Here is a 25,783-nt window from a genome sequence, read left to right as displayed (position 1 = left end):
CCGCTGACCCAGTCTGGGGGGAATATACCGCTACATGCCTGTGCTTTATAAAGTACGGTTAAAAATGACAACAAACACCGCTTTTTTTACGCAAATGCAAACGTAAAAAAATGGCTTCACAAAGAGAAAGGAGTAAATTTAAGACTACGCACCGAGAGGTCTCAAGTTCAACTTGGATGGTCTCTTCCTCCGGGGTGTCCAACTCCCAAGTCCGCGGGCTTTATGTTTTCTAAACGGTGGCTTCTCTTCTGTTATGTGTCCGGGCCCACAAAAGAGCAGAAAATAGCACAAGCACAAGGCGACAATATTTGGAGGCTTAGAAGTAGAAAATGTCGTCACGTTGGACGTGCTGGGAGTCGGTCTCCGTGAGCGGCTACCGGGCCGTGAAAGAAATGTCTTTCTCCCCCCCCTTCTCTGCGTCTCGCTCCGCGGCCATCCAGCTCGGTTCAGTGGGGACACGCAGGCTGCAGACTGCGCCGCGCGTCCTGCGCCGCCGCCGATGAACCAGATGCATCAAGTTCAGCTGAGGTAAAGCTCTGTTATACAACCAGCCTGGGTGTGCTGCAGGCTGCACTATCGCGCTGCTTATTTAGTGTCTCCTAAAAGGCAAAAAAGAAAAAGGCACATCACATTGAAATATCTGCAATAACTAGGCTGCGTTGAGTTGATTATTAAGGGCTGACTCCCCCCCCCCCCCTTTATGCCCACTCCGCGGATCTAAAAAACACCATTTGCTTCTGTGAACTCACCTGATGTCAGCCTTATGAAAAAGACATTTTCATTATGTCATTCACTTTACAGGGCTGCAAATACACAAAAAATACCGCGACATTATAAACTGCACTTCATCACCGCACGGGACTAATAGGCCTACACTGCTGTTTTTAATTGATTGAAAATTCAATAAAGCACACCATGGTCACTATAAAGTCACACTTGTAGGTTGTACACAAACTCCATCTTGGATTATTGTAGAAATAATATTCCGGGTTTTTTTTTCGTTTGTGTCATCCCCCACCTATTTAACAGCAAGCTCGCCACGTGGCTTAGCTTGAAAGTCTTATTCACATTAAAATATGCATTTCAAACAAGCTGCAAGCATCCTGTTAAAGAAATTGAACAATTAAAAAGCAATACTTAATGCCCTAAGTGACTGCATCGCCCTCCAATAGTGCTAAAACAGCTCTGACAAAAGCAAAAACACATAGCTAAATTAATTTCTCCTGCTGCCTACATGTTTAGCACTACACCTAATTATTTTCTTTTTATGCCAGCTAATAAAGCACACTCATGTGTGACCTAAGGCTTCTTTTCTCACACCTGTGTACCTGCCTTGATGAGCTTGATTCAGTTTTGTCTCCTCTGTAAGTTGATGAAGGTCTAGTTAAATCCAGTTAGAAAACCACAGGTGATTTGGAAGACAAGCCCAGGCTTGTTGGGTTATCGGATCTGCCTCACAGACACTTTATTGATTAATCAGCTGTGGAGATGAGAAGAGACGGAGCCGTTACAGGACCGATCTGTCATTCAAAAGATATTAAATAAATTCCCCCCTATATCAAATCCCGGCGACGTGGCATCATTTAGAGATGCATGTAACCTGTTGTGCTGGTTTATGCATCTGAATTAAGTGGATGACAATACACATGTAAATGTAGGCTATCTGAAACAATTTGGACTTGAATTGGGCCTGTAAGGGGATGAGAATATTAGCAGAGCAGATTAGAGCAGATTGTTCTCCATCTGCATGTTCGTTGTCTTCTCTATTAAAATTTGCTTTTAAAAACACACACACACACACACACACACACACATTGCAACACACAAATAGATAGATAGGCTAGAGAGATATTACCAACTTTATAAGCTGAGTTTTCCAGCAGAATAAATACATCAAATAATAACCGACAACATATAGAGAGCAAATTAAATCTGACCCTCCAGGATAGACCCCTGCAGAGTCACTATTTACAATGCAGAGACATAAATTAAAGTGCATGTTAAATAAAGTGCATGGATAAAAATTAACTATTAATATAGACTCCCTGGAATGTTTAAGAACACACCCTCCCAGTAATGTGATGCAAATGAGTAAATAAGTAACTAAAAGTCGATTATTACTTTAAAAAAACAACAATTAAAATTCTTTTATGGAATTTGAGCTCAGTTCATTTAAAAAAAAACTTTATTGTCCCTTAAAATTGGTTTGTAGAGAAGGAAGCAAATAAAAACACAATGTGTTTGTGTATAGTTATTTTTTATCTTTGAAAGAAACACATTACTCAGAATTAATAATTTACTTAAAAAAGCAAAGCTCTGCTGTTCAGTTGAACACAGGCTTGTTTATGCCATTGTTCAAGCTCAAGTGCTTGTGTGTTTTCTGGCTCTGTGCACATGAGTCGAAGCACCAGTCCCAACCGTGAACCTGCACATCAGATGCGAGTGTATTGAGTGGTGGTCAATCGGTATTGATAGGTGATTTTACAGTTGCACTCAGTGACTGCTGTGTGTACTGTACGCCTATATCCATCAGCACAGAAAGATACTATAGGATTAAGACAGCGTGTGTGTGTTTGTGTGTGTTTGTGTGTGTTCCTACAGTTTGGCTGCATATAGGCTGAGCATGTGATAGAAGGTGACACAAGTTCGTACTGATGGAGATTCAGCTCATCGAGACAAATACACACATTATTTTTTCATCCAAATATTCTTCCAGTGTTTCAAAGTGAAATGAAGCCGAGTGTTAACAAGTATTAAAAACTCGTATGTCCACTGGTTAGAAAGACTGCTTTATAAATGAAAGCTGTGTGTGCACTTTATTATCACTGCTTTTATTTTAGCCAGTTCTAAACAAATTATTATCAGTATGTAATTAATTATGGCAGTATTTAATATGATATAGGAAAAATAAGTATTAACATTGTAAAACCAATTTATTTATTCCAAGCATACATAATGGTTAATAAAGACTTTATATAACTTTTTATCAGTAAACAGTTATTTTTTATGCAGCTGTCTGTATTTGTTCCAAACACAGATATATACATAAAAGCCTATTATTAGAGCTTCTATCTGTTATAATTCTATATGATACTTTACACATTATGGAACATAATACGAGTCTATAAATATAATTTTGTTCCTTTTAGATAATATTTTTTGTAACAAAGCCCTGTTAATAAAGCTGATTGTTATTTGAATTTCAGCTGTTCCTTCTCCATTGAAGATTTTTGTTGTTAGTGTTTATTGTATGTGTAAATGAATATGCTGAAGCCATATAAGAACTATAATAAGGCAAAAGTTATATTTTGTATTGTTCTTTGCTACTTTTTTTTGGTAAGAAATAGTTGTGCATAGTTGCAGTTACTTACGTGGTCTTTAAAAAATGACAATTCCCACTGAGACTTCCCCTGAGCAGCAAATGTCAAACTTTAACACAAATACACCAGAAAATATCTCTATATAAAGTGAAATATCACTTCAAGCTCCACTAATGGACATACTGTAGATCTTTTATTAAGCACTTATCATCTAAAACCTTACACCTAAATGGACTTCAGCACTCAATACTCATCAATCTTTCATTTTATACAAGTTGTTCACCCAATAACTCCCTCACATCAATAAGGAAAAAAAATTACAAGGGGAAAGTATTGACTCCACCATTAACCTTAATTTCTTCCCTAATTTGACTGTCACGTCTATCTGCAACATGTCCGAGGAGGTGAGATGAGGAGAGGAGAGGAGAAGGGGGTTGAATGTTGAGGAGGTGGCCAGGGTGTTCCCTTTGGCACTGCTAATTTGCAATCAGACCCTCCACTCTCTTTGAGCTCTTTCCATACTATGTCTCCAGACTGTGCTGAGACAAAGCTAGCATTCTCCGCCGCCCAAGGCCCCTCTTAGTTTTATTTCAGGCCACTGCTCTCAGACACAGACAATTCTGCACGGAGCACCCAAAGACGGCAGCTCGTGAGAGGAGAGGTAGGAAGGAGCAAGTTTCAGAGGAGGAGAGGCGTGGAAAAAAAGTGGGAGGAGGCTTTGTCAAGGGCCAAACTGCTGTTTCTCCCCCACTGCCCTCACTTACCCGACCCTCCTCTCGCTGCTTCTTCCTCTCCTCGGATGGTACCCCGGCCTGTTCCCCACAAACGTGCTGCAGTGCAGTGCCACGCCCCACCTAGCGCCATTAAAAGACTCAAGATCTGATCAATAGCGTTGCTCTGACCAGGCGAGCCGATCACAACCTTTTTCACCTTCACCACCTTTAGTTACTAAGTCACTCTGAGCAAAATCTGATTCCAGATAAGTATTCCATGTATATGAAGTTCAATAAACATTTGAGCAGCTCTGTTTGGCCAGTTGATACCTGAAGTTGAAGTATCAGTCAGTAGGAGGGACATCTAATCTGCTTTAAAGCTTCTCTTTGTACATCTCCTCATTATTGGAATGCACTCAATATTTTCAATGAAAGTTTTGTTTACACAGTGTAGGTTGGCTGAGCAAGCATGTTTTTATAGCAACGCCCTGTTTAGGGAAATAATGAAAAGGATAGCTTTTCCTGGGGCTTACTGAGAAGAGCACATGCCACTAATAGTTTGGTGTAACTTTTCGTTAATTTTAGAAATCAGATGTCAATTCATAGTGCGAGAACACATGCACGCACATTCAGACTGTGTCAGTGCACCAGCGTTATCACTTTATTATCAGCAGTCCAGTGGTTATACAGTATGTTGTGGCTTGGTTGCCACAGGTAACAGGTCAATGATTACCCGGAGGGCCTAGGGTGTCCTCTAGCTCAGGTCAGAACCACTTCCCCATGAGAGAGAGGGAAAACAGTGGGCTGCAGCTGCCATCTGTAACTCTAGGCCTGCGCAGTTATCAGTGTCTTATCTGCTTGAAAAGCTACATTGTGTTCACATTGTGTGTGCGCGCTGTGTCGAGGTGTGTGAGGCCGTGATCCTTTTTTTTGCTGCTGGTCAATGAAACCAAGGAGGGGGGCGGGCTCCATTTTTACATTGATGTTTATCTTGTTTCGCGTCGCTTTAAATACAGAGCTGCCACGTGTCCAGCCGCGATTCAATCTATGAATCAATGACTGGACCTTTGTCCTTTACTTCACATCAATAACGTTCACAAGCAGCCCCAAACAGCAAAGTTAACAGAAATACAGAGTGGGGAAAAAGTGCCTCAGTCCTCTTTTGGTTTGGGCCGATTCCCACAGGTTGTCTCACTTATTAGCTGCTTTCCTGCGCTGGACCGAGGAGCACAATCCCTCTCAGTCTCACTCGAACACATAACAATGCCAGGAATGGCTGCATTTGTGCAGGACCACAATTAGGCAACATCCGACTGCCTAATTCATTCAATTTCTCCCTCTGCCATGCCAGCACAAATGGCCTGAAAGGGCGCAGGTGGGGGGCAGAGGAGGCTGGGAAGCTTCTTGCTGAAATGCATGCAAGCTAAAAGCTGGTCACACAGTTCTAACTGCTAGAGGGCTGGATGGGTTAAAGCACAAGGCACGAGGCAGACCGTTGGGAAAACGGTGTCCTTGAGGTGATCCCGGCAGGGCTCAGCGGTCACCCTGACCCCCCACTCTGAGCTTGACCCTGACTATATCTTTAGCAGTGAACGGTACAAATTACTGGATCGTATGGCTCCACTTTCTCCCTTTCTCTTTCTCACTTTCTTTTTCTCTGGATGACCACAAACAGCCATTGTCACTGCAGACCATGAGAACAATTGGGTTCTTATGCTGTGGCCGGTCAGGGGATGGGAGGGTAAACTTCAGCAATGACTGCACTAAGTAAATTATAGCTCCAATGGCCTGTGTGGTTTGGAGAGGCTGCGCATTGTGAGAGGTCCTGCAACTAAAACCACCAGTTCAGCACATTTGTTGCCTCTGCAGTGCAAAATGACGACGGCGCGGCAAATGCAGACGTTTTCGGTTTCCTCAATTGGTCACATTCATGCAAAGACATTACTATATACAACTAACGGCAAGTTAAGAAGCACAAGTAGCTCTTTTTGGAAAGCGCTCACGCTTTCTAAACTATACTCACATCTTATGAAAACTGAATAATTGCGTGACTGCAGGGCAATGCAGGACTGCCACAGTCCTGCTCCCTCTCTCCCTCCCTTCCTCTATCCCCCTTGCCTCTCTCAGATCGAGGCTCCGCCTGTCCACTGTCCTCCCGCGCTCTGATTCCTCCCCCCTCCCGCCCTATCCCCTTTCTACATGACATCATCTGCACATCTGTCGTCCCAACAGGGTGCTGGTGACACAGACAGGCCACAAAATTAGTAGAGCTCTCTGCCTTTGTCACCATCTCTTTCTTTATTTATGTGGCTCTCAGTTAGTTCTTTGCTGTTGATCTTTCTCTCCCTCGTCCCATCCTCCTTCTTCTTTCTTCCCTCTTTCTATAGGTGCCTTATGCCCCCTTTCTTTCTTACCCTGCACACCTTCAATGCACACCTTCAATCCACCCTCCTGCTGCACTATGTCCTGTAATAATATGGTTGCATCTCGCCGTTTCCTACAATGTGGCACGTACATTTGAGCAGGCAGGAAACAGCCATTAAACTAAATGATCCATGGGCCTGACCCTAGTCTTGACCCGTGTGATTGTGAGCAAACTCAATCAGCAAGGTCAGCACTAACATGATGTGACTTTAACTAAAGTTTTTTTTTCCCCCAACTTTGAGCTATTAGAGCCTGCTAAAACCGGTTAAGAGGTTGTGGTTGTATCAATTTGTGTGTGTGAGAGGAAGAGAAAGAGAGTGGGAGCGATTTTTAGAGTGTTTCGACAGTAAGGCCCAACCCATTAAGGGCCAAGTATTCTTAAGGGAATAGAAACTTACAGAAGTGTAACACATGTTTGATTCCCATAGCTCCAGTGCAATAATTCTTCACATATGAATTACTAACAGATCAAATCAAGTTGTACTGGATCAAACCAGCTGCAGTGGAATAACAATCGTTGGTGATGTAAATGATGTAAATACAATTAAGTCTATAATTAACCAAGTTCCCTTAAGAAGAAAATGGGTTTTCTTATATATTTAGCAGGGTTAAAAACCTGTTTCTAACACATTTTTCATATTCTTTTCTGTTTCTTGAAATAATGCATGATGAAAAATAAAAACTATATTTAAAGATAAATAACCCCAACTAAGTACATTTGAATCATTTGCTGCCAGTTGACCTTAAGCAGGAGGATATGAAGTGGTTTCATTTTTGTTTTGGCAATTTCAACTCAGATAGCATCGCAGAATGGAGCAGATGGGATTTGAACCCAGGATTACACAGGGGTGGGAATGGGATCATGAGCCTGATGACCTCTTCTACCAAATCCTGAAGTTACGTAAACTTTTTATTTATTTTTGCACGCACGACTCGGGATTATCGTTTAAGTAAATCTTACTAATAGGCATAATTGTTTAGGAAATCGCATGTTAAAATTGACAAATGTGGAATTATAGTGTAACAGGATTCAGCACTCAGTCAGCACATGCCAGTATGTTAGATGTGTTCTTGTAGTGTCTGTGGAGACTTGGAAGGCTTTTGAATCTCTTTGTTAAATACTAATGTCTGGCTTGTGTTTCGTTTTGTATGTAAAGACACTTCCAGTACTGTAAATGAAAACTCTGTCAGTATGGAAGTATACATGTTCCCTTTTTCACATGTGATGTAAAATATTCCTAGCAGCTTCAGATGATGGTGGGAGTGAGTTCAGAAATAGCCGTTTCATTTCTGTATTCTGTGTGCTCTCAAAACCTTAGGATTACAGATTCATGGAAAGCAACAAACAATGAACACAATTACATTTTGATTTGAGATTCACCAAAAGGGTAGCGATTCCACGGGAAAAATGTGACGCGTCCCGTGTTTGAACAAACGTTGACGGTTACATTTTGAAATTTCAATGGTAGGAACCAAGATGGTGGAACTAAAGAGGGGTGGTGGGAACTACGGGCTGCTGTACAGCTTTGCCTCCTGTACTTTGAAACATGGGAGTAAAGAGCCCCCTTGAGGATCTCCAAATTAACTCACTTTATACACTTGTGACTCTGAAATGCTGGGACACGGTAATGTCAAACTCACGTCAGGATTGAAATAAAAAATATGTGAAAGGGAAGGAAGAAAGAAATCCCAACCTGATGATGAAACTTTTATCAGCTGTATTGATAATGCAATGCTAGTGTCTGTTGTGATAAAGCGTAGGACGGCTACTATTTTCATGCCATGAAAGATAAAATTCTGGCGTAAAAGGCACATGCTTGACTCAAACCAGAGGAGTCTGAGCTGAACCAAGACCTTCTCTGGTGCTTTGTCTCCCTCTGCAGTTACAACTGAGTAAACTCGAACAACAGAGAAGATAGAGGTTTTCCTGCATATTAGGCACTTCAGGTGATAATTTAATTTGTAAGAAGGTTGTACTTCAAAATCTATTTATTTCTGGACTTGGATTGTACATGGTTGGGAGGAAAAGCTCATTTAGGGTAAGTTATGCATTTATAACTCCCTTAAAATGCATTTAAACCCATGACAACAAATAAACAACTGATAGTAACAGCCTGTTTGAAGTTGCTGTGAATCTCTTTCCCAGATGAATCCTAAGCTTACGAAAACACCAGGTCTAAGTAGCAGCTTAGTCACTCAATGGTGTTGAATTCAAAGCCCTTTCTGGTGATGCCGTGTATCCATTCTCTCAACATCTGCAACATGTTTACGACTCTAAATCTGTATTTCTACACCAAAAACATAAATCCTGTTTACATAAAAGGACTAATTTCTGAAGACATTTATGTGCCTCATGGCGTTGTTGAAAATATGGCCCTTCCTTCATCTGCTCTAAAAAAGGTTCAGGACGCTTCAAAGACAATAATTGCTCAAAAGTGGAATTGTTGTTCACCAACATGGAAACAATTTCCCCCTGTCAGCTTTGTCGGTTTTCATGGACACTCTAAACAGTGTAAATTAGATTTGATTACAAAGTAATTTCTTTTTGTTGTGTCATAAATACTCTCTTGCCAGTTTGCCCCCGGGGTAGTTTTGCTTTTTATCTGTAACACTCTGTAATCCCTTCACAGTGCAGGGGCCGATATTCATTTCCCCAACCACACTCACATTTCTTGTGCATTCCAGCATGCGTTTTACCCCATTACACATATAAGCACCATGTGTTTGTCTTGCCATATTACAGTCTAAACAATGCCTCTGACGTTGTTAAGGCTTGAAAAGCCACTTGAGTTGCATGTCGCTGTATACCAAAAATTGCCCATATGCACTTGTCTGACCTAAACAAAATTAAACCCGTCAGGGTGTCTTAGTGGATCAGACACACAATAAACAAGCCAGAGGCCTTTGATGCACGTCTTTTCCCATCTAATTAAAACTCAAATGTCATACTAAAGAAGAACAAGGCTGGTTTTTATCTGTATTTTCTGTATTTTTTTTTTGTATTGTCAAATCCTAAGAAAAGACCAGATTGTTTTACTTAAGGAAGCTAAGCCTATTATTTAATGTTAACAACGCCTGTTGAAAATGTAACATTCACCACGTTCTGCTGTTTTGCTATTGTCAGCTATTGCCTTTTAAATGTTGTGTAATTTTGCATGTCATATGCAATGACGGTCAATATGCGGGCTGGCCCGAGTGTTTTTGCATGTTGTTCTCAGATGGTCTCGGTAATAGTGATGACGACAATAGTGCATTGGGAATTCTTTTATTCTTTGTACTATCCATTTTTGACTACTGTATAAAACACTAAATTGGCTTTCAAGGACAAAAAAAGACCTACACTTTTCTTTATGATAATATTTCCATTGTTTATAGTTTGTTATATGCTGAGTAGCATATTTATATACTGCATATTTTGATTTACTGCATTTTTGATTACTGACTAGGTCCTAAACCACTGTTAAAAATGTTTTTCTTAATTTAAGATTAAAGCATTTCTCTTAAAGCAACATTTCAAAACGTTTCATGGAGACTTAACGTGTATGGTCAACTAATCTACTACAGTTTGGTCAGATTACTTTAGAGAACTGACTATTAAAGGGATAGGCTCTGCTCTCATAGAATTTAAGCAGCAACAAAGATTTTTTTGGCAGAACGAATCCCCCTTAATCATTGCGCACATGAATATTAAATTTCTTAAATTCAACAACACCAAAAACATAAACAGCAAAATGGTGTTAGCATGAGCATCAGCAGAGTAATGGTAAGAAGTGTCCTGTGAGTGGATGTTATTAGTCAGCTGGTAGCCAAGCAGCTGTGAATGAGCCAGTAATCGTGAAACATGAATGGAACAGTTGATGTCAACAGCTAATAGCTAATAAAGTGTGACTTCAGTGCTCTGCCTCTAACGCTATACTCCATGTATTCTAAAGAAGCTTCAATGTACTTTCTAAAGTATGTATAGTTTTGGTATCTCTGTTTTGACATAGTGATATCACACAAAATATCAGCATATTGTGCTATGTTATTTTTTGCCCCAAATTCATAAATAGTTGATGAACCTGCGTGTACTACATTCCTTTCCACTTTGTGCATGGGATTGTCAAGTCTAACACTTTCACCTATGAGCCCTGCTCTTTTACAGAAAAATATCACTTATGATGAATTATCAGATGTTTATTATTATGATCAACAACACTGTTTCCTTGACAACCACTCACGGATCCTGCTAGGGATTCTGGGCTCAAGCACAAGACAGGCCCAAAAGCCCACAGGGCCATAAGACACCATTATTAATCTGGACCTTTTAGGGCTGCATCCAGCTTGAGGCCCCTCTGGGTCACTGCTCCAGTTTCTCCCTGCCTGTCCCCAGCTTTGACACTCATCATCATCACGGGGATGATGCTATCAAAACATTTTCTGTCAAAACTCCGATAGCTGTCCCGATAGATAAGAAAACAAAGTCACGTTAGTTTTACAACCACTGTCACCACTGATCTGATTTCAGAAGAATTCCTGCGCAACCCCCCAAAAATCTCCGTGTTCACCTTGTCTTCTGTGCAAAATATGAAAAGAAACAGATATCGCTGTGCGAGCGCCAGGACAGTGAGTACACGCTGCTTAAGTGCAATCTTGGCTTTGGAAATTGTGGTTTAGGAGAATTATTTGGACAGTAAAAGAGAGGGAGAGGGAGCGTACAGGACACGCACACATATACACAAAGGGTTCTGCCTCTGCTGTCCACGAGCCAGAGACATTATCTGGGAGTTGTCCTTTGAAATAGCTGTAGATTGACATCCTGTGACAATTTTTCAGCAGCCAAGATGGTGCAGTTTAGTGGCAATGCCGCTCTTCGTCAATTTACAGTACTGAGTATATATGACTGCATCTATGGTTACACACAGTCTGACTGGGCGTAAGGATCAGGCGAATCTTATAACAGCCAAAGAATGAAAGGTATTGTATTCTTTTATAATCCATATCACTGCTATCTCTCAAACTGCTTTGTTGGCAGCAACAGGGAATTTAAATTAAAAGGTTCATTTCCACAAAACTAGCCTCAATCGTTTTCTAAGTGAAGGTCTCACTTTTGTTCAGATGATTGATATCTCATTTTGGAAAAAAAGTTTATTAATATAATCCCCTTGTGGTTATTTGCTCAGCTCAAGTAAAGCTTGGAATTCCTCAATGTTCGGTCTCCAAAATGTCAACAACAAGCGAAGAACAAACGTACTTTGTCCTCTGTCCACTCTGCTTTGCAGACCTATAAAACTCCTCATCCTTTGAAGGCCCCGTGGAATTGAACAGGAAGGTCCCCTCCCATTGTACTTTTTTCACTCTCTTTAAAGTCCCACAGCAAACAGGGCGCTGTTTGCAGCGAACATCTTTAAAAGGGAGAAACAGCATAAAGTCCTTTTGTGTCGTCCTTGTTGGCTTTTCCATCTGATTACGCCGGGGCACTTGAAAGACTATACGGGTTTAACAACAATATAAACCATGTAGAAAAATGTGCTATCCATTCTGACATAGTCATTAATTGAAAAGGGCAACCTTTGCTGCTTCTCCAAAAGGGAAAATAGTCTTAAAGACATCTTGCAATAAGTCTGTCTCATTCATTAAAAAGAAGAACTTGATAAATTGTAGCTTACAGATACTGCACTACATGCTGTGCAATTCAGTGTCCATGTTTAGCCGGATGTTTTGGGGTGATTACATTTCCTTCAAACTACCACATGAGGGCGTATTGTTGGTGATGCATATGAGCTGGAAGACCAATGAATCTCATCAACTGACAATTGAAGCATGCCAATAAGAGAAGAACTGAGGCTCCAGCAATACAGTACTAAACCTGAACAAAGAAAAGGAGAATTTCTCTCCTGGGATTAATAATGCATAACATCAGGTGATACATCAAAGATCTTGCATACAAAAAAGTTTATCCTTTCACACATTAATCTTAAGCTGATGATACACTGGGCAACTTTTTGAGCAATGTTCCTGGGAAATGTTGCTGGTGGAAAGTCCGACTATGTTTTGAACAGATAGCGGTAGTGCAGGGAGGGTGGCGGAGTGGTGGGGGAAGGGGATTACGGTAGTAATCTTTACTCATTACCATTGATGGCAACATTGCCCAGCGCTATTGCTCTAAAAGTTTCTCCGTGTATCATCAGCTTTAGTCATTAGTTGCAACTAACAATTATTAATAGTATCACTTTATTTGGTGATTATTTTATCACCATTTTGTTGTTAAAAAATACCCATTATAATTTCCCAGAGCCCAGTGCAAACCACAAATATATTAGGTTTACTATCATATAAGACAAAGCATCAAATAATCACTTTTGTGAAGTTAGAACCAATTAATTTTTGCTTGTAAATTACATGATTAATCAATATTTCAAATAATTCTTCTGTAATCAACTAATGCAATTATCGACAGATCATCTTAGTTGCAGTCATCTATAGTGCTAGGTACCAGCTTAGAAAACTACATTTTCCCACCCTTTTTTGCGATCAGTTACTTTAATCAATAAATGTATTTGTTAACAGGAATTTAAAATAGAGAAAAGGAGGAAGATGTGTATTCATTATGGTGGACAATGCTAACAAAAGGTGGTCTTTTTATTGTTTCATAAATATAAAATTCATTTTAATAATTGTACCAAGAGGGTCAAGGGTTGGATCCCACAACAGGGCATCAGTCAGAGCTGGAATAGGATTCCACTTTTTTCGTCAGAAGCAACAAAATATAAAAATATATATTTGCAAATATTGACGATGGTACAACTTTACCTTTAGTGATGAACTTCACAACTGAAGGCTTCAACAAAACACTGACTAAGAGAGAGAGAGAGAGATGTAGGGGTAAGAGGTATGTTGGGGGTGGGGATACGGTGGGATGCGGGTTGCAGACTCATCCCGGGGGCTGGTGCACCGGGAGAGGCCACTGTCTCCCACCCTTCCAATGCCACAAACAGTCTCACTTTTGGAGACGTGAGCGGCTCGTATCGTACACCCGGAACCCCGTCTGCCTCCCCCCTCCCCCACAACGCTCCCACCCGCCACTCTCTTTTTCCCAACCCAGTCCCCTATCAGTCCAGGTGGCAGAGCGCACTTCGGCCGTGGGATGCAGCCTCTCATCTCCGACACATGGACAGCGGAGCTTGGAGTTGCCGCAGCGCGCCACGGCTCCACTAGCTGAAGACACCGCGTCTAAAGAGCGGAAGGCAGAGACGGCACTCAAGCGTTTAACTCCTGGACGTAGGATAAAAGGATATACTGGTTCCCACTTCATTTCTTATCTTTTCAAACCGCAAGAGAGCAGAACCAGCTGTGTTCAATGCGCAACCATGCTCATCATCTCTTCTCGCAGCGCGCTGCTGTCCGTCTACTACCCACAGATCTTCCTCATCCTCACCAGCGGTAGCTACCTGTAGGTTTCTTATCAATGCACTTGATTCATTCAAACACAAATCGGTTGGATTTGCTAGCAAGCAGCAGTGCCTTATGCGCAAATTGTTCAATTACGCATCGGGAACTTTGATAGTAAAATTAGACCGCGCCTGAAAGCATCAGATACTTGTTGCAGGTGTTTTATTACGACGAGGAAATGCGCTTAACATGATTTTTACATTTAGCAGGTCAGCTTCTAACGTTGCTAAATTAAGTAATGTGGCTCTAATTTGTTATGGTGTCGTATAAACAGGGCCGGACCTAGCACATTTAGTGCCTTAGACAAGGTTCCCCTGGCATCCCCCCAAAAGATTTTTGAATATAATTTTATAGCGGAATCAAATGTATTTATTTATTTTTTATACTTTCAGATATTACAATCAAAACTTCTTAACAGTTTTAAAATGCAAAGTACTGCATGTTTATTTATTACAACAAGAACAAGAGCTAATAAGAAATTAACAAAAATTTTGTTTCCAAATGAGGGTGCAATTTTATGTTGCCTATAGTAAAACTGTTTATTTTGGAAATGGAAAGCTGTAACTTGGAAAATCCAGTCAACCAAAATTTTGGAAACATTTTTATTTTATTACACCATGATATGAGCAGTTATGTCATTTTCATTCAAATATTGTGTCATAAACTGAGTAGTTATAAAGGGTCATTGACTTGAATGAAGCCAATATTTAATCTACATGATTTCTACATAATTTCTACATGTTCTAATATGTGCGCAGCTGATGAGATAACCTGCTCTTATGGATTTACACATTACACCAGAACCACTTTGTCATGGGAGCACCTCGTTAGAAGGGCCATAATTGGAAAGCAGCATGTGGAAAAGAGTCATATTGGACTACTTCATGCTCTGCCTATAGGCACAGGCCTATGTAATGAGCTCTTTCTTACGGCATAAAAAGACCCAGGCCCTCACAAAGAGAATGATTGCTGCACCATACATGCCTCTCATTCATAACAAGGGCAGGCCTGAAACTTAAAATAGCTGTGGTGGTTCATGTTTTCTGAGAGAGAGAGAGAGGGAGAGAGAGAGGGAGAGAGAGAGAGAAATGAACTGGATTTGGACCTGTATCTATACTTAACCATTGTTCTCTTTCATGTGTTTATGTCCATTACACATGATGTGATCTGGGGTAAGGATGAATGTTGCAGGGAGCGCATATCTTCTCATTTGGTGTTGTTCATTTGGTTTTATCTTTATGATCTATAGGCTGGCACCTGTAATGAAAAGTTTAGCAAGATTTTTATTGCTTATTGGAAACAAATCTTCATCAGATCACCTAATCGTAGCCAGGTAATGTTCAACCAGAGCACAGAGTAACTCTATGTCGAGTATGTTTCTCCATTGCTTCCTATCTGTTCTCACTTCTTCCTGGTAAAAACAATCCCTCTTTAAAGTCCCTCTAATTAATCCCTGTTTCTTTCTGCCCAGGGCGCTGTCCTCTGTGGTAGCTCTAGGTGCTAACATCATCTGCAACAAGATACCGGGACTGGCCCCCCGTCAGAGAGCCCTCTGTCAGAGTCGCCCTGATGCCATCATCGTCATTGGCGAAGGCGCCCAGCTGGGCATCAATGAGTGTCAGTACCAGTTTCGGTACGGCCGGTGGAACTGCTCAGCCCTGGGCGAGAGGACTGTCTTTGGACAAGAGCTGAGAGTAGGTTAGTCTGTTTGAAACTCTTTAGATTTTCTGAAGGAGTTTTAAATGTATTTGTCTCGTATAAATCATGGGAATCAGCAAAGGAGGTTCAGAAGACAGGTGTCTTAAATATGTTTTTTCCTGTATTATATATTTATATAGATGACAGAAAATGAAGAGACAAAGAAGGGAAATGACATGCAACAAAGGTCCTCAGCTGGACTCAAACTGGGGATGTCGAGGTTTATGGTCATGGCTTTAAACCCCTCGGCCAGGAGGCCCTCCCGCAGGGGGAAGACTTGTTATTGTTAAACACTAGCTAAAGAAATCCCTGGACATTTTCACAGCAGTCAGTTAGAACTACAAGTGGAAATCTTATCCTTGAGGCACGAGTGAGGACTGATGTGTCTGTCCACAGGTGTGTCAGCAGGTATGTTAATTGGCCAAAACAAACTGAGCCGTGCGGTCCGATCTTCCAATCACTGAAGTTGACAGAACTGTGAGTTGAGTGCTGTGGTTTGAGATCAGCCTGTCTCCTCATTCTTCTTGTATTGTCCTTCGGCCTCCTGGAACTGTTGTCAGCGGGCATTAGAAAAAGCCGCAGCATAGTTCAACAGAGTTCTCAGTGGCGTGAAACAGACTTTGAGATGGGTGGCGAAACTTTAATGAAAGCATTTTTGGAATACCACACACAACAACCACAACAATTTCTCTGCTTCGTTTATACACTAACCACCCCCCAAAAAACTGCAACTCAAAGGCCTCGCTAGCATCGCCAGGAGGAAAGTCAATCTGTAGTTCATTTCTGTGACATCACTGTGCTTGTAACACACATTGTCACAGCAGAGCATTCATAAAAGGAGTGTGAGTTTCTTATGAAGCAGGGTCTAATGCTTGTCTGGGTGTGCCATTTTCTGAAAGCATTTATATCAAACCTGCACAATCTGTAAACACACAAACTAACACGTCTCCCCGCTTGTAGTCAAAATTATTCCCAGTTTTATTTCTCACAGAAGCCTGTTTGCTCCTAATGTGAACTTCTTACATAAATTGTATTTCAGTCCGAAATGTTTTGTTGCGGTCTTGCTGTGGGTTTGGATCCTTGTTTAATCTAGCAGCTCTGGGAGCAATCACTTTCTTCTACACGGGAGACAGGCAGACAGACGTCTGGATCCCTTTATGTCTTTTGTCAGAGGAAATGTCTCTTTCTCTTGTGGTGTGTAAGCGAGCCCAGAGAGACACGTTGGACCCAGTTTTGATCCTCATGTCCTCTCCATGTACACAGTTGTACCAATTAAGACCTTTCTGGAAGACTACCTACCTTATTAGATCTGTATAAAAAGTATCGGTAGTGAAGTTGGACAGTTAATTAATGTGAAAACACAAATATTGAGCATGTCAGATTTCCTTCTATCCTCAGGGATTCCCAGTGACATTGTTTTCCTTTTGCCATCTCTGTATCCATTTTTGCTGTTTCTAAAAAAAAGAAATGTAAGCCAGGTCAATAACCCCTCTCGCTTATGTACCATCCACCACTTCATCTGATTGACCTGCCGGGCACTGTGAACTCATTAAGCATTGAGAAAGACCAGAGAGATCCATGCTAACCACTAATTGAAGTCAGCTCCAGCAGCTGGATGGCAACAATGGAACCCTGCATGCACTGCTGTACAATCAAAACAAATCACAGGGCGAGGAGATGGCTGTTTGGCTATTGCATGCGCCTGATGCCTTGAGAAATGCTCACCATACAATATATCTGAATGGGTCGCAGATTTAGCCTGATGAGAGAAGACTTCAGAGTTTGTTATGAGTTATGGACCGGGGGAACCGCAGGCCCGATGGTTTCTGCGAGTGAGTTTGTCAGGTTGGAAGTGCGCCATTAGAATCGCCTCTACCAGAGACGCCATGCATTAATACTCTGGGCTGTTGAGAAGAACCAAGGCCCAGCATTATCCTGATTGGAGAGGGAGGATATCCTATTACCAATTGTAGTGCCAATAAATTCATTTCCCCCTCCATGCCATAAATATAAATGTGTTTATTCTGAAGTTCAAATGGTGACATACAAAAGCTTGGAAATGGGCGCATCTCAGTCAAGCCTGGCCACAGATTATTTCAACATGCAACACAGCGGTATCATTTGCTATAATAATGTGGACCGCCTAAGACAGACACAGAATGACACTTAAGCCGCGTGAGAAATTCCATTGATGAAAAACACAGCAACTCTACGAGTGCCGATCCAGAAAAAAGCTGCTCTAGTCAGCCAGTAGATGTCACTTGTGTTTTCTTTATTAAACTGATTATTGTTCTAACAGTGTCTGACTACGGATGCAGATCAGAGATATGAAACAAGGCATAATGAAAAAAAAGTTATTATTAATATTGCTCTTTATAGTGATGCTCCTCAAAGTCAACTTCTGACATCCAGACCTATAATCTGCCTCATACAGTATGTAAATTACTACTACTAACTACAATCTCCTACTGAAGTTGTATACCTGACATTAACAAATATAAGGTAAGAACATATCCTTCCAGAATCTTTGGAGCAGTCCAGCAACATCCTACTGCACTTAATTAAGATGGAGAACTCGATTATTTAACATTATTCTTTGGCATGTTGCCTTTATTGGAAAACTGTCTACAGATGCAGACAGGAAGTCAGGTACGTGAGAGAGAATGGGTTTAATTAGCCAGAATAAGTTTAAAAACCTATGTGGAGGGTCTTTAAGAAACAAAACAAATCAATGCAGCAAAAGCTGAGTTAATCTGAGTTTTATTCTCCAGTGCATAATGGCTCCAGCTCCACAAATGCTTAATCCTAAATTTTCCCATAATGCAACTCATTAGCGTCTTTCATTTGACCCACAGGCCTCCTATGCACAGTTCTTTCAAACCCCACACTCCCAGTTTGCAACGCAGGCTTTCTGCTAGAAACTGTCTCAAGTCCAAATTGGAATAACCCTTATGACATCATCAGGGGAAGACAACAATTTTTTTGGACAGAGTAGTACTCCTCAAGAAAAGCTAGCTGCAATTCATGTGTAAAATCTGTGCAGTGTTCCTTTAAAAAGAATGCTTTTCAACACATTCCTTTATTAAGGAAGAGGGTCAAACCAAACTAAATCCTCCTGCTTGTAACAGCGTAACCTTTCTGGAAAGTACTATAATTACTGATTTTAGAATGTCTGTAAAAAGTATAGGTACGTGATCAAGCGACTCAACTGAAATAATTAGTACTTTCCACTACTTTCTAGTACGGCTCAAATTTCTTCCGATTCTGCTCTTTTCTCTTTAGGCAGCAGGGAGGCAGCATTCACTTATGCCATCACCGCAGCCGGAGTCGCCCACGCGGTGACCACAGCTTGTAGCCAAGGCAACCTCAGCCAGTGCGGCTGTGACCGCGAGAAGCAGGGCTACCACGACCACGAGGAGGGCTGGAAGTGGGGAGGCTGCTCAGCTGATGTCAAGTACGGCGTGGAGTTCTCACGGCGCTTTGTAGATGCCCGCGAGATCAAGAAGAACGCCCGTCGGCTGATGAACCTGCACAACAACGAGGCAGGGCGAAAGGTAATGCCAGCAAAATCGATCTGACTGCACAAAGGACTATTGTATAAAATGATATCCACCCAATCAACGTTTGGGGTTCACTAATGAAAACATCATACAACACCGTAGGGAAGAGGAAAATGTATAATTTGACATAGATTGTCCACAATTCTTAAACATGACTAAATGATTTATTGTGTAGTGTTTTCATTCAAGTGTGAGTGTGTATGTGTGACAAAATTGCAAAACTGGGCAGACACAGCTGCCAACATGGAGTTGTGCCATAGCCTTAGAATCCATTCACTGAATTAGTCTGCATTAAGTGAGGATAAGAGGATATTATTGCAAGTCTCTCTCTCTCTTCCTTTCTCTGTGTTAGCACCAAAGACCATGCTTCTGCACCACCGCACACACTGAACCAAATAAAGCCGAGCACAAACACCCCCAGAATTTGAGACCCATGACTATGGTGCTCTGGACAAACAAATTACAAGATGTCCCTGAGTTTAGTTCTTAGCTCGTGAGCTTAGTCGCTAAAAACTCATTACAATGTAAAATGTATCTACTATAAAAAAATTAACATCAAGCTCAGTCACAAGGGTAAACAATCACCTGTCAATTTTGTCATCTGAAAATATTTGTATGGCATTATAATATAAATCTGTCTCAAACCACAATGTAATTCTATATGTGTATGGTTGCACAACAGCTCTGGTCAGTTTTCTCTGGCTGTCACGCCATTATGTGGTCTGAGGAAAGGTAAAGTTAATTAGAGACTACAGTCTTGGGATGTGAGTTATTTTCCCCAGGTTTTTGACATAAAGTTGGCACACTGGTTGGTGTGCTGAAAGTCGAAGTGTCCACAGAAAGCCCAGCTTACCAAAAGAGACAGATTTAAAGGCTATGCAATTGGTTTAACTGTTTCAAATTCAAGCCATGGACGTGTACACACAATATATTTTCCGCTCTTAACTGTCTCCTTAAATTCATACAGATCTAATTTCTACTCTCTGTGTGATCAGATCCTAGAGGAGAGGATGAAGCTGGAGTGCAAGTGTCACGGCGTGTCTGGGTCCTGCACCACTAAGACCTGCTGGATCACCCTGCCAAAGTTCAGAGAGATTGGTTACCTGCTGAAGGAACGCTACAGTGACGCGGTTCAAGTAGAGCCGGTGCGAGCCTCGCGCCTCCGCCAACCCTCATTCCTACGACTCAAAGAGGCTCGGGGGTACCAGAAGCCAACAGACACAGACCTGGTGTACCTGGAGCGTTCGCCCAACTACTGCGAAGAGGACACAGCCACAGGAAGCGCAGGAACACGGGGCAGACTGTGCAACGGCACCTCGACACACACAGACAGCTGTAATGTGATGTGCTGCGGCCGGGGTTACAACACACACCACTACACGCGCGTCTGGCAGTGCAACTGCAAGTTTCACTGGTGTTGTTTTGTCAAGTGCAACACCTGCAGTGAGAAATCAGAAGTTTTCACCTGCAAGTAAGATATGAGGAAAGGACTTATAAGGAAGTATTTATTTAACAATTTGCACATTTTCACAACCTCTTTTGGAATTCTTTAAAGACAGACATGAGGTTTGACTCATTATAAAAAAAACCCATATTTTCTTGCACGCTGGTACAAAACTGTGACACGATGCAAACATGTTGCAGCTGAAAGGATTCGATGTTCTCTTTGTAATAGCTGACATCTACAAGATGTAGCTTACAGATGTCATGCACAAGAGTAAAAACAAGGACTATTGTTGGATCTTGACTTTTCGTAACACGCTAACTGGAAATGTTACGACAGCAAAGTGCTTCAGACTGCCATGAGAGGAGGACAGGCTCCTGATGAAGATTGGAAGACAGCAGAGGAATACTTTTAACTGTACGCTCACACTGTATTCTGTTTGAACACTGAAAATAAAACACAATTATTTATGTAAAAATATCTTTCAAACCACACAAAGCCTTAACATGGATAGCACACTCAATCACTCTTTAACATTTTCCCTCTCTTTTATGGTCATTCATTTGCTACTGACACATTTTAAACTGAGAGTAACTGATTTTTAGTCCTATGGAGTGGAATTTACAGCCACTAAACTGCAAAATCCTCTACATATATTTTATTTTTATCCATTATCAGTGGCATATGTTGCTATAGATTAGTTATTTTTCTTTTGCACTCACATTGCTTTCTGTTTTTCATTGGACATCAGTATGTTGAGGGGTTGTGGTATTGAGTGCTGTGCTGACATATCTCTCATGGACATGTCCTCTCCCCCCGCGTCCAGATCCTTTGTTACACCAAGAGCCAAAAAGATCTCTATTTTACGCATCCAACTTCTCAGTTTGAACGGCACTTTCCATCCTGACCATGTACATTGTTTTATTTTCAGAGGGCTCTTGACTTCTGTGAAAAGCATGTAAGCCTCACTGGAACTCCATAGAGGTGCAATCAGGTTCAGATACAACCAACATTCCCATGAACGGTAGAGACGTGGAATTCCACATGATGGCCTCTGCTTACACTAGGCCTTCCAGCGCGGTTTAGGCCTGCCTGGGTGGATGGCATGTGCCCTAACCACACAGAAGGGGGTATGAGAGGATCAAAGGCCCCAAAGCTATTTTTGGACAGCACCCTTAATGTATTCAGAATTGCTTATTTAGGCTTTATATAACTTACGAAACAATTTGAAGAGTATATTTTTATATGAGGAACGTGGCACTTTATGTCATTTATAGATGGAAAAGGAAAGTCACTATTTACAAGTGTTTTCTAATGTCATTGTTTTCAGATTTGAGAGCTATAAATTATTTGGAATTTACGCCTTTGATCAAAGTTCCTAAACTGTAAATACTCCACGTGTTTCACCAGATTGTCCGTCTCGGTACGATTCTTCACAATTCAGTGTAGCTCATAAAAACTGTGTGATTCACCAAGTGCTGGAAATTCCAGGAAATGTTGTGGCAACCACTGCTAAGTGTTTGAGCAAATACATGGAATTGTGAGTAGAAAATAAATTGGAAGCTTTGGCAAACAACCAGTTGCGCAGCTTTCGAAGAGATTTCTGTGTTTCCAGTGTTCTTTCTGTAAGTAGGAACAACTCATTGTGTTCCTAAAAGCAACTTAAAACACAGTTTCTTTATTTGTTCTGTGGCAAAAATCAAAGTCTGCATCACTTACAAACATGAAGTTGTACGTTTTTCTTTTTTACCAATAAAATTTGAGCATCCTTTTTTAACGCCTCTTGAGTTTTATGTCAGATGTGGCCTTTATTGTCTTCATTAAAATCATTACAAAAAGCGGTTTGTCACACACAACACTTTATTAAGCATTATTAAGCATATTATTTGACCCAACATGAAGCATTTACTTTACACCCTGACAAAGTGGGTTTTGTTGCAGGAGAATATCAAACCAGAAGGCACAAATACAATATAGTAGAGGCCTGTGGTATAAAACGCTGATATGGGAAATAGAAGAACTTCTGGCCGTGACTGATGTGGTACTAAAGCGTTAGGAGGTGAACAGACCGCCGCGGCCCTGCCACCTCATTCAGCCCGGCTGACTCGCACAGCCTCTTTCCTGTGGGGCTGAAAAGCATTGCAGCCAGCCAGTCGAGCGCAAGTAACAGCTGTTTTGTTAGCCGTCTGAAATCCTGGGGACCGGAACCGCATAAGCTCCCTTCACTATGCCGCCGGATTGAGGGGAGAGTCCAGCCGATTGTTTCAATACATTTTGTCATTAAAAATCAGAGGCAGAGCAAACAGGGTGGAGCAGGGTGTGGGCAGGCACGTAAAGCACTGCATTGTTGAGGTGTCAGGATCATTCAGCTTATCCAGCAACAGGAGGAGCAGGAAGGGATGTAATTCTGCAAACTAATGCTTCTGGTCTGATTCATTCACTCACTCTTCGGACGTAAACTTTCAGTATGCTCTCATCCATCGTCTACTGATCCAGAATCACTAACTGATCAAAAGACGCATACACACAGACAAACTACAGCTAAATAGGAAGTATAGCATTTACTAAATCTCAAAAAAAGAAAAAAAAAAATTCTACCCAGTCTTAAACTGAGTAAAACTCAAACATAGTTTGCTCAGAGCGAAGAGAAGCGGTCTAAAGTGTACATGAACTCAATGTTGTGAGTTTAAGGATGCTTACTGATCTATGATGCCAGCCATTAGCCCTCATGCCTTATCTATAGGATATAAACTGAAGGTTAAGATTAGGAAAAAATTCACTATGTTGAGCATAAAACTCGTTGCTCTAGTAACCTTGATACAAGAAGAATGACAAAAGCAAGTAGAGATACAGGGAGAAGCCCATACTGTATACTGAGCATTGATTTTAAATTATAAAACATGCATAGCTTCAGTCATTATTGGTTTTAGTATTGCATTTTGCACACTTAGATGTCCTTAGATTATGATATTAATAATATTATGCCTGTAGTTATTTTAAGCTTTTGAATGAGTAAAACAAGTATTTGTCCTTCTGGCAAAGACATTTAAGTAGGTAAGGCGGTGAGGGGTTGATTACATCATGTTTTGGTCATTCTCGGTTTCACGGTTACTGCAGAAGTCACTACGGGCTTGGGATTAAAACCCAACCCCTGCTGGTAACATCAGTGTCTGTGAAAAGTGAAAAGCCGGGACACTGTGGTGCTCTTTGTCTTTGGATTAAACCACAAAGCATCAGCCTTGCCAAAAGGTACCAGCATGTGCTCGCCTCTCCAAGACCCTTCATTTCCCAGACTCAGGTCAAGACAAAAAAAGAGCTCATGCTTATGTACCAGGGGAACCCCATGGGCCTTTTGTATATCGAGAATACTCCATCTGGACATGAGTGCAAGCATTACTGAGGTAGAAAAGTAAGTTATACATACTTCTCTGATAGAAATAATTAATTTAAATATGCTTGTCTGGTTAATCTATCGGCAGTGTGGCTGTCAATTATTCTGGACAGGCACAAAATGTATGGGTTTGAGGACAGATCATTCACCCGCAGATGAAGGTTAATTAAGTATTAGCTAACTGTAGGGTGATGATGAAATGAGGCTTGTAACATAACATGAGTGCATGTTCACACAAGCTTATACGTGTGCACATGTACTTTATTCCTTTCTAAATAAATACTTCACATGAAAACCTGCTTGCGGGTTGAGGACCTCCCCTCTCCTGGCTGACCCTCTAAGGTTTTCAAGAGTCTTTCCTCACAGGTTTGAGCAGCAAACTTCCATCTCGCTCCTCCACCACGAAACCCAACTCCCTGAGTGCAGAGTAGTCAGCGGTGCCACGCCGTTCCAGGGCGGCGACCAGCTCCTGGTTCTGCCTGTTGTTTTCTAGAAGGTTCCTGATGGCAAAGATGGCCCACTGGCTGATAACTAGAGGCATCGGGTTAAGGACAACAACAAGAACAAAACACACTGTGCTTCCTGGCACTTTTGAGCATGTTTAATAGGCATGTTTTCCTGGACTAGTTGGTTTCTCCAATGAAGTTGTGTTATTTAAAAAAAAATCTAAAGTAGCAAAAAAAGAGCTAAAGTTCATAGCTTAAAAAAACAAGCATACACTTGTCAGGTGTCACATTATTTGTCATGTCACAACATCGGTTTAGAGTTGATTTATTATAGTAGTCACAGGAAATGCAATGTGTTTTTCAGTGAGCACTCAATGTCATGGTTCATCAAAAAATGTCTGCAGAACAAAGTGATAATTTGCGGCTTTGAAATACTGCGGGAAGTACAGGTGCTGGTCATATAATTAGAATATCATCAAAAAGTTGATTTATTTCAGTAATTCCATTCAAAAAGTGAAACTTGGATATTATATTCATTCATTATACACAGACTGATATATTTCAAATGTTTATTTCATTTAATTGTGATGATTAAAACTGGCTACTAATAAAATTCCAAATTCCAAATCCCAAATTCAGTATCTCCGAAAATTAGAATATTACTTAAGACCAATACAAAAAAAGGATTTTTAGAAATGTTGGCCAACTGAAAAGTATGAGCATGTACAGCACTCAGTGCTTAGTTGGGGCTCCTTTTGCCTGAATTACTGCAGCAATGCGGCGTGGCATGGAGTCGATCAGTCTGTGGCCCTGCTCAGGTGTTATGAGAGCCCAGGTTGCTCTGATAGTGGCCTTCAGCTCTTCTGCATTGTTGGGTCTGGCGTGTCGCATCTTCCTCTTCACAATACCCCATAGATTTTCTATAGGATTAAGGTCAGGCGAGTTTGCTGGCCAATTAAGAACAGGGATACCATGGTCCTTAAACCAGGTACTGGTAGCTTTGACACTGTGTGCAGGGGCCAAGTCCTGTTGGAAAATGAAATCTGCATCTCCATAAAGTTGGTCAGCAGCAGGAAGCATGAAGTGCTCTAAAACTTCCTGGTAGACGGCTGCGTTGACCTTGGACCTCAGAAAACACAGTGGACCAACACCAGCAGATGACATGGCACCCCAAACCATCACTGACTGTGGATACTTTACACTGGACTTCAAGCAACGTGGATTCCGTGCCTCTCTTCTCTTCCTCCAGACTCTGGGACCTTGATTTCCAAAGGAAATGCAAAATTTACTTTCATCAGAGAACATAACTTTGGACCAGTCAGCAGCAGTCCAGTCCTTTCTGTCTTTAGCCCAGAC

General features: G+C 41.3%; 2 protein-coding genes across 4 annotated transcripts in view; one reads left to right on the top strand and one right to left on the bottom strand.

Annotated features, from left to right (window-relative positions):
- Positions 1-250: 250 nt before the first annotated feature.
- Positions 251-22,353, top strand: wnt7ba (wingless-type MMTV integration site family, member 7Ba). Of its 3 annotated transcripts, none has more exons than XM_046071643.1 (4): positions 251-528; positions 15,360-15,586; positions 18,869-19,140; positions 20,142-22,353. In XM_046071643.1, exons 1-4 carry the CDS (start codon positions 500-502, stop codon positions 20,619-20,621), a joined length of 1,008 nt encoding a protein of 335 aa, XP_045927599.1. In that variant the 5' UTR covers positions 251-499; the 3' UTR covers positions 20,622-22,353. The 3 variants fall into 3 exon arrangements, with proteins under 3 accessions (XP_045927599.1, XP_045927598.1, XP_045927597.1); XM_046071642.1 differs by lacking the exon at positions 251-528 and adding an exon at positions 13,452-13,879; XM_046071641.1 differs by lacking the exon at positions 251-528 and adding an exon at positions 13,452-13,889.
- A 79-nt stretch (positions 22,354-22,432) lies between these two features.
- Positions 22,433-25,783, bottom strand: part of atxn10 (ataxin 10) — a 16,829-nt gene continuing 13,478 nt past the window's right edge. Inside the window, exon 11 of the mRNA XM_046071640.1 lies at positions 22,433-24,512. Coding sequence (XP_045927596.1) covers positions 24,328-24,512 — 185 coding nt within the window. The 3' untranslated portion in view covers positions 22,433-24,327. The remainder of the gene's footprint in view (positions 24,513-25,783) is intronic.

This window comes from Micropterus dolomieu, linkage group LG16, assembly GCF_021292245.1.
Source record: "Micropterus dolomieu isolate WLL.071019.BEF.003 ecotype Adirondacks linkage group LG16, ASM2129224v1, whole genome shotgun sequence".
Lineage (NCBI taxonomy): Eukaryota > Metazoa > Chordata > Actinopteri > Centrarchiformes > Centrarchidae > Micropterus > Micropterus dolomieu.
This window is presented reverse-complemented; position numbering and strand designations above follow the sequence as displayed.

Bases quoted from the DNA above. Each gene is read 5' to 3' on its own strand.
- wnt7ba (XM_046071642.1), top strand. From the start codon at position 13,797: ATGCGCAACCATGCTCATCATCTCTTCTCGCAGCGCGCTGCTGTCCGT. The intron at 13,880-15,359 runs GTAGCTACCTGT...CTTTCTGCCCAG, and splicing joins CTTCCTCATCCTCACCAGCG to GGCGCTGTCCTCTGTGGTAG. The intron at 19,141-20,141 runs GTAATGCCAGCA...CTGTGTGATCAG, and splicing joins ACAACGAGGCAGGGCGAAAG to ATCCTAGAGGAGAGGATGAA.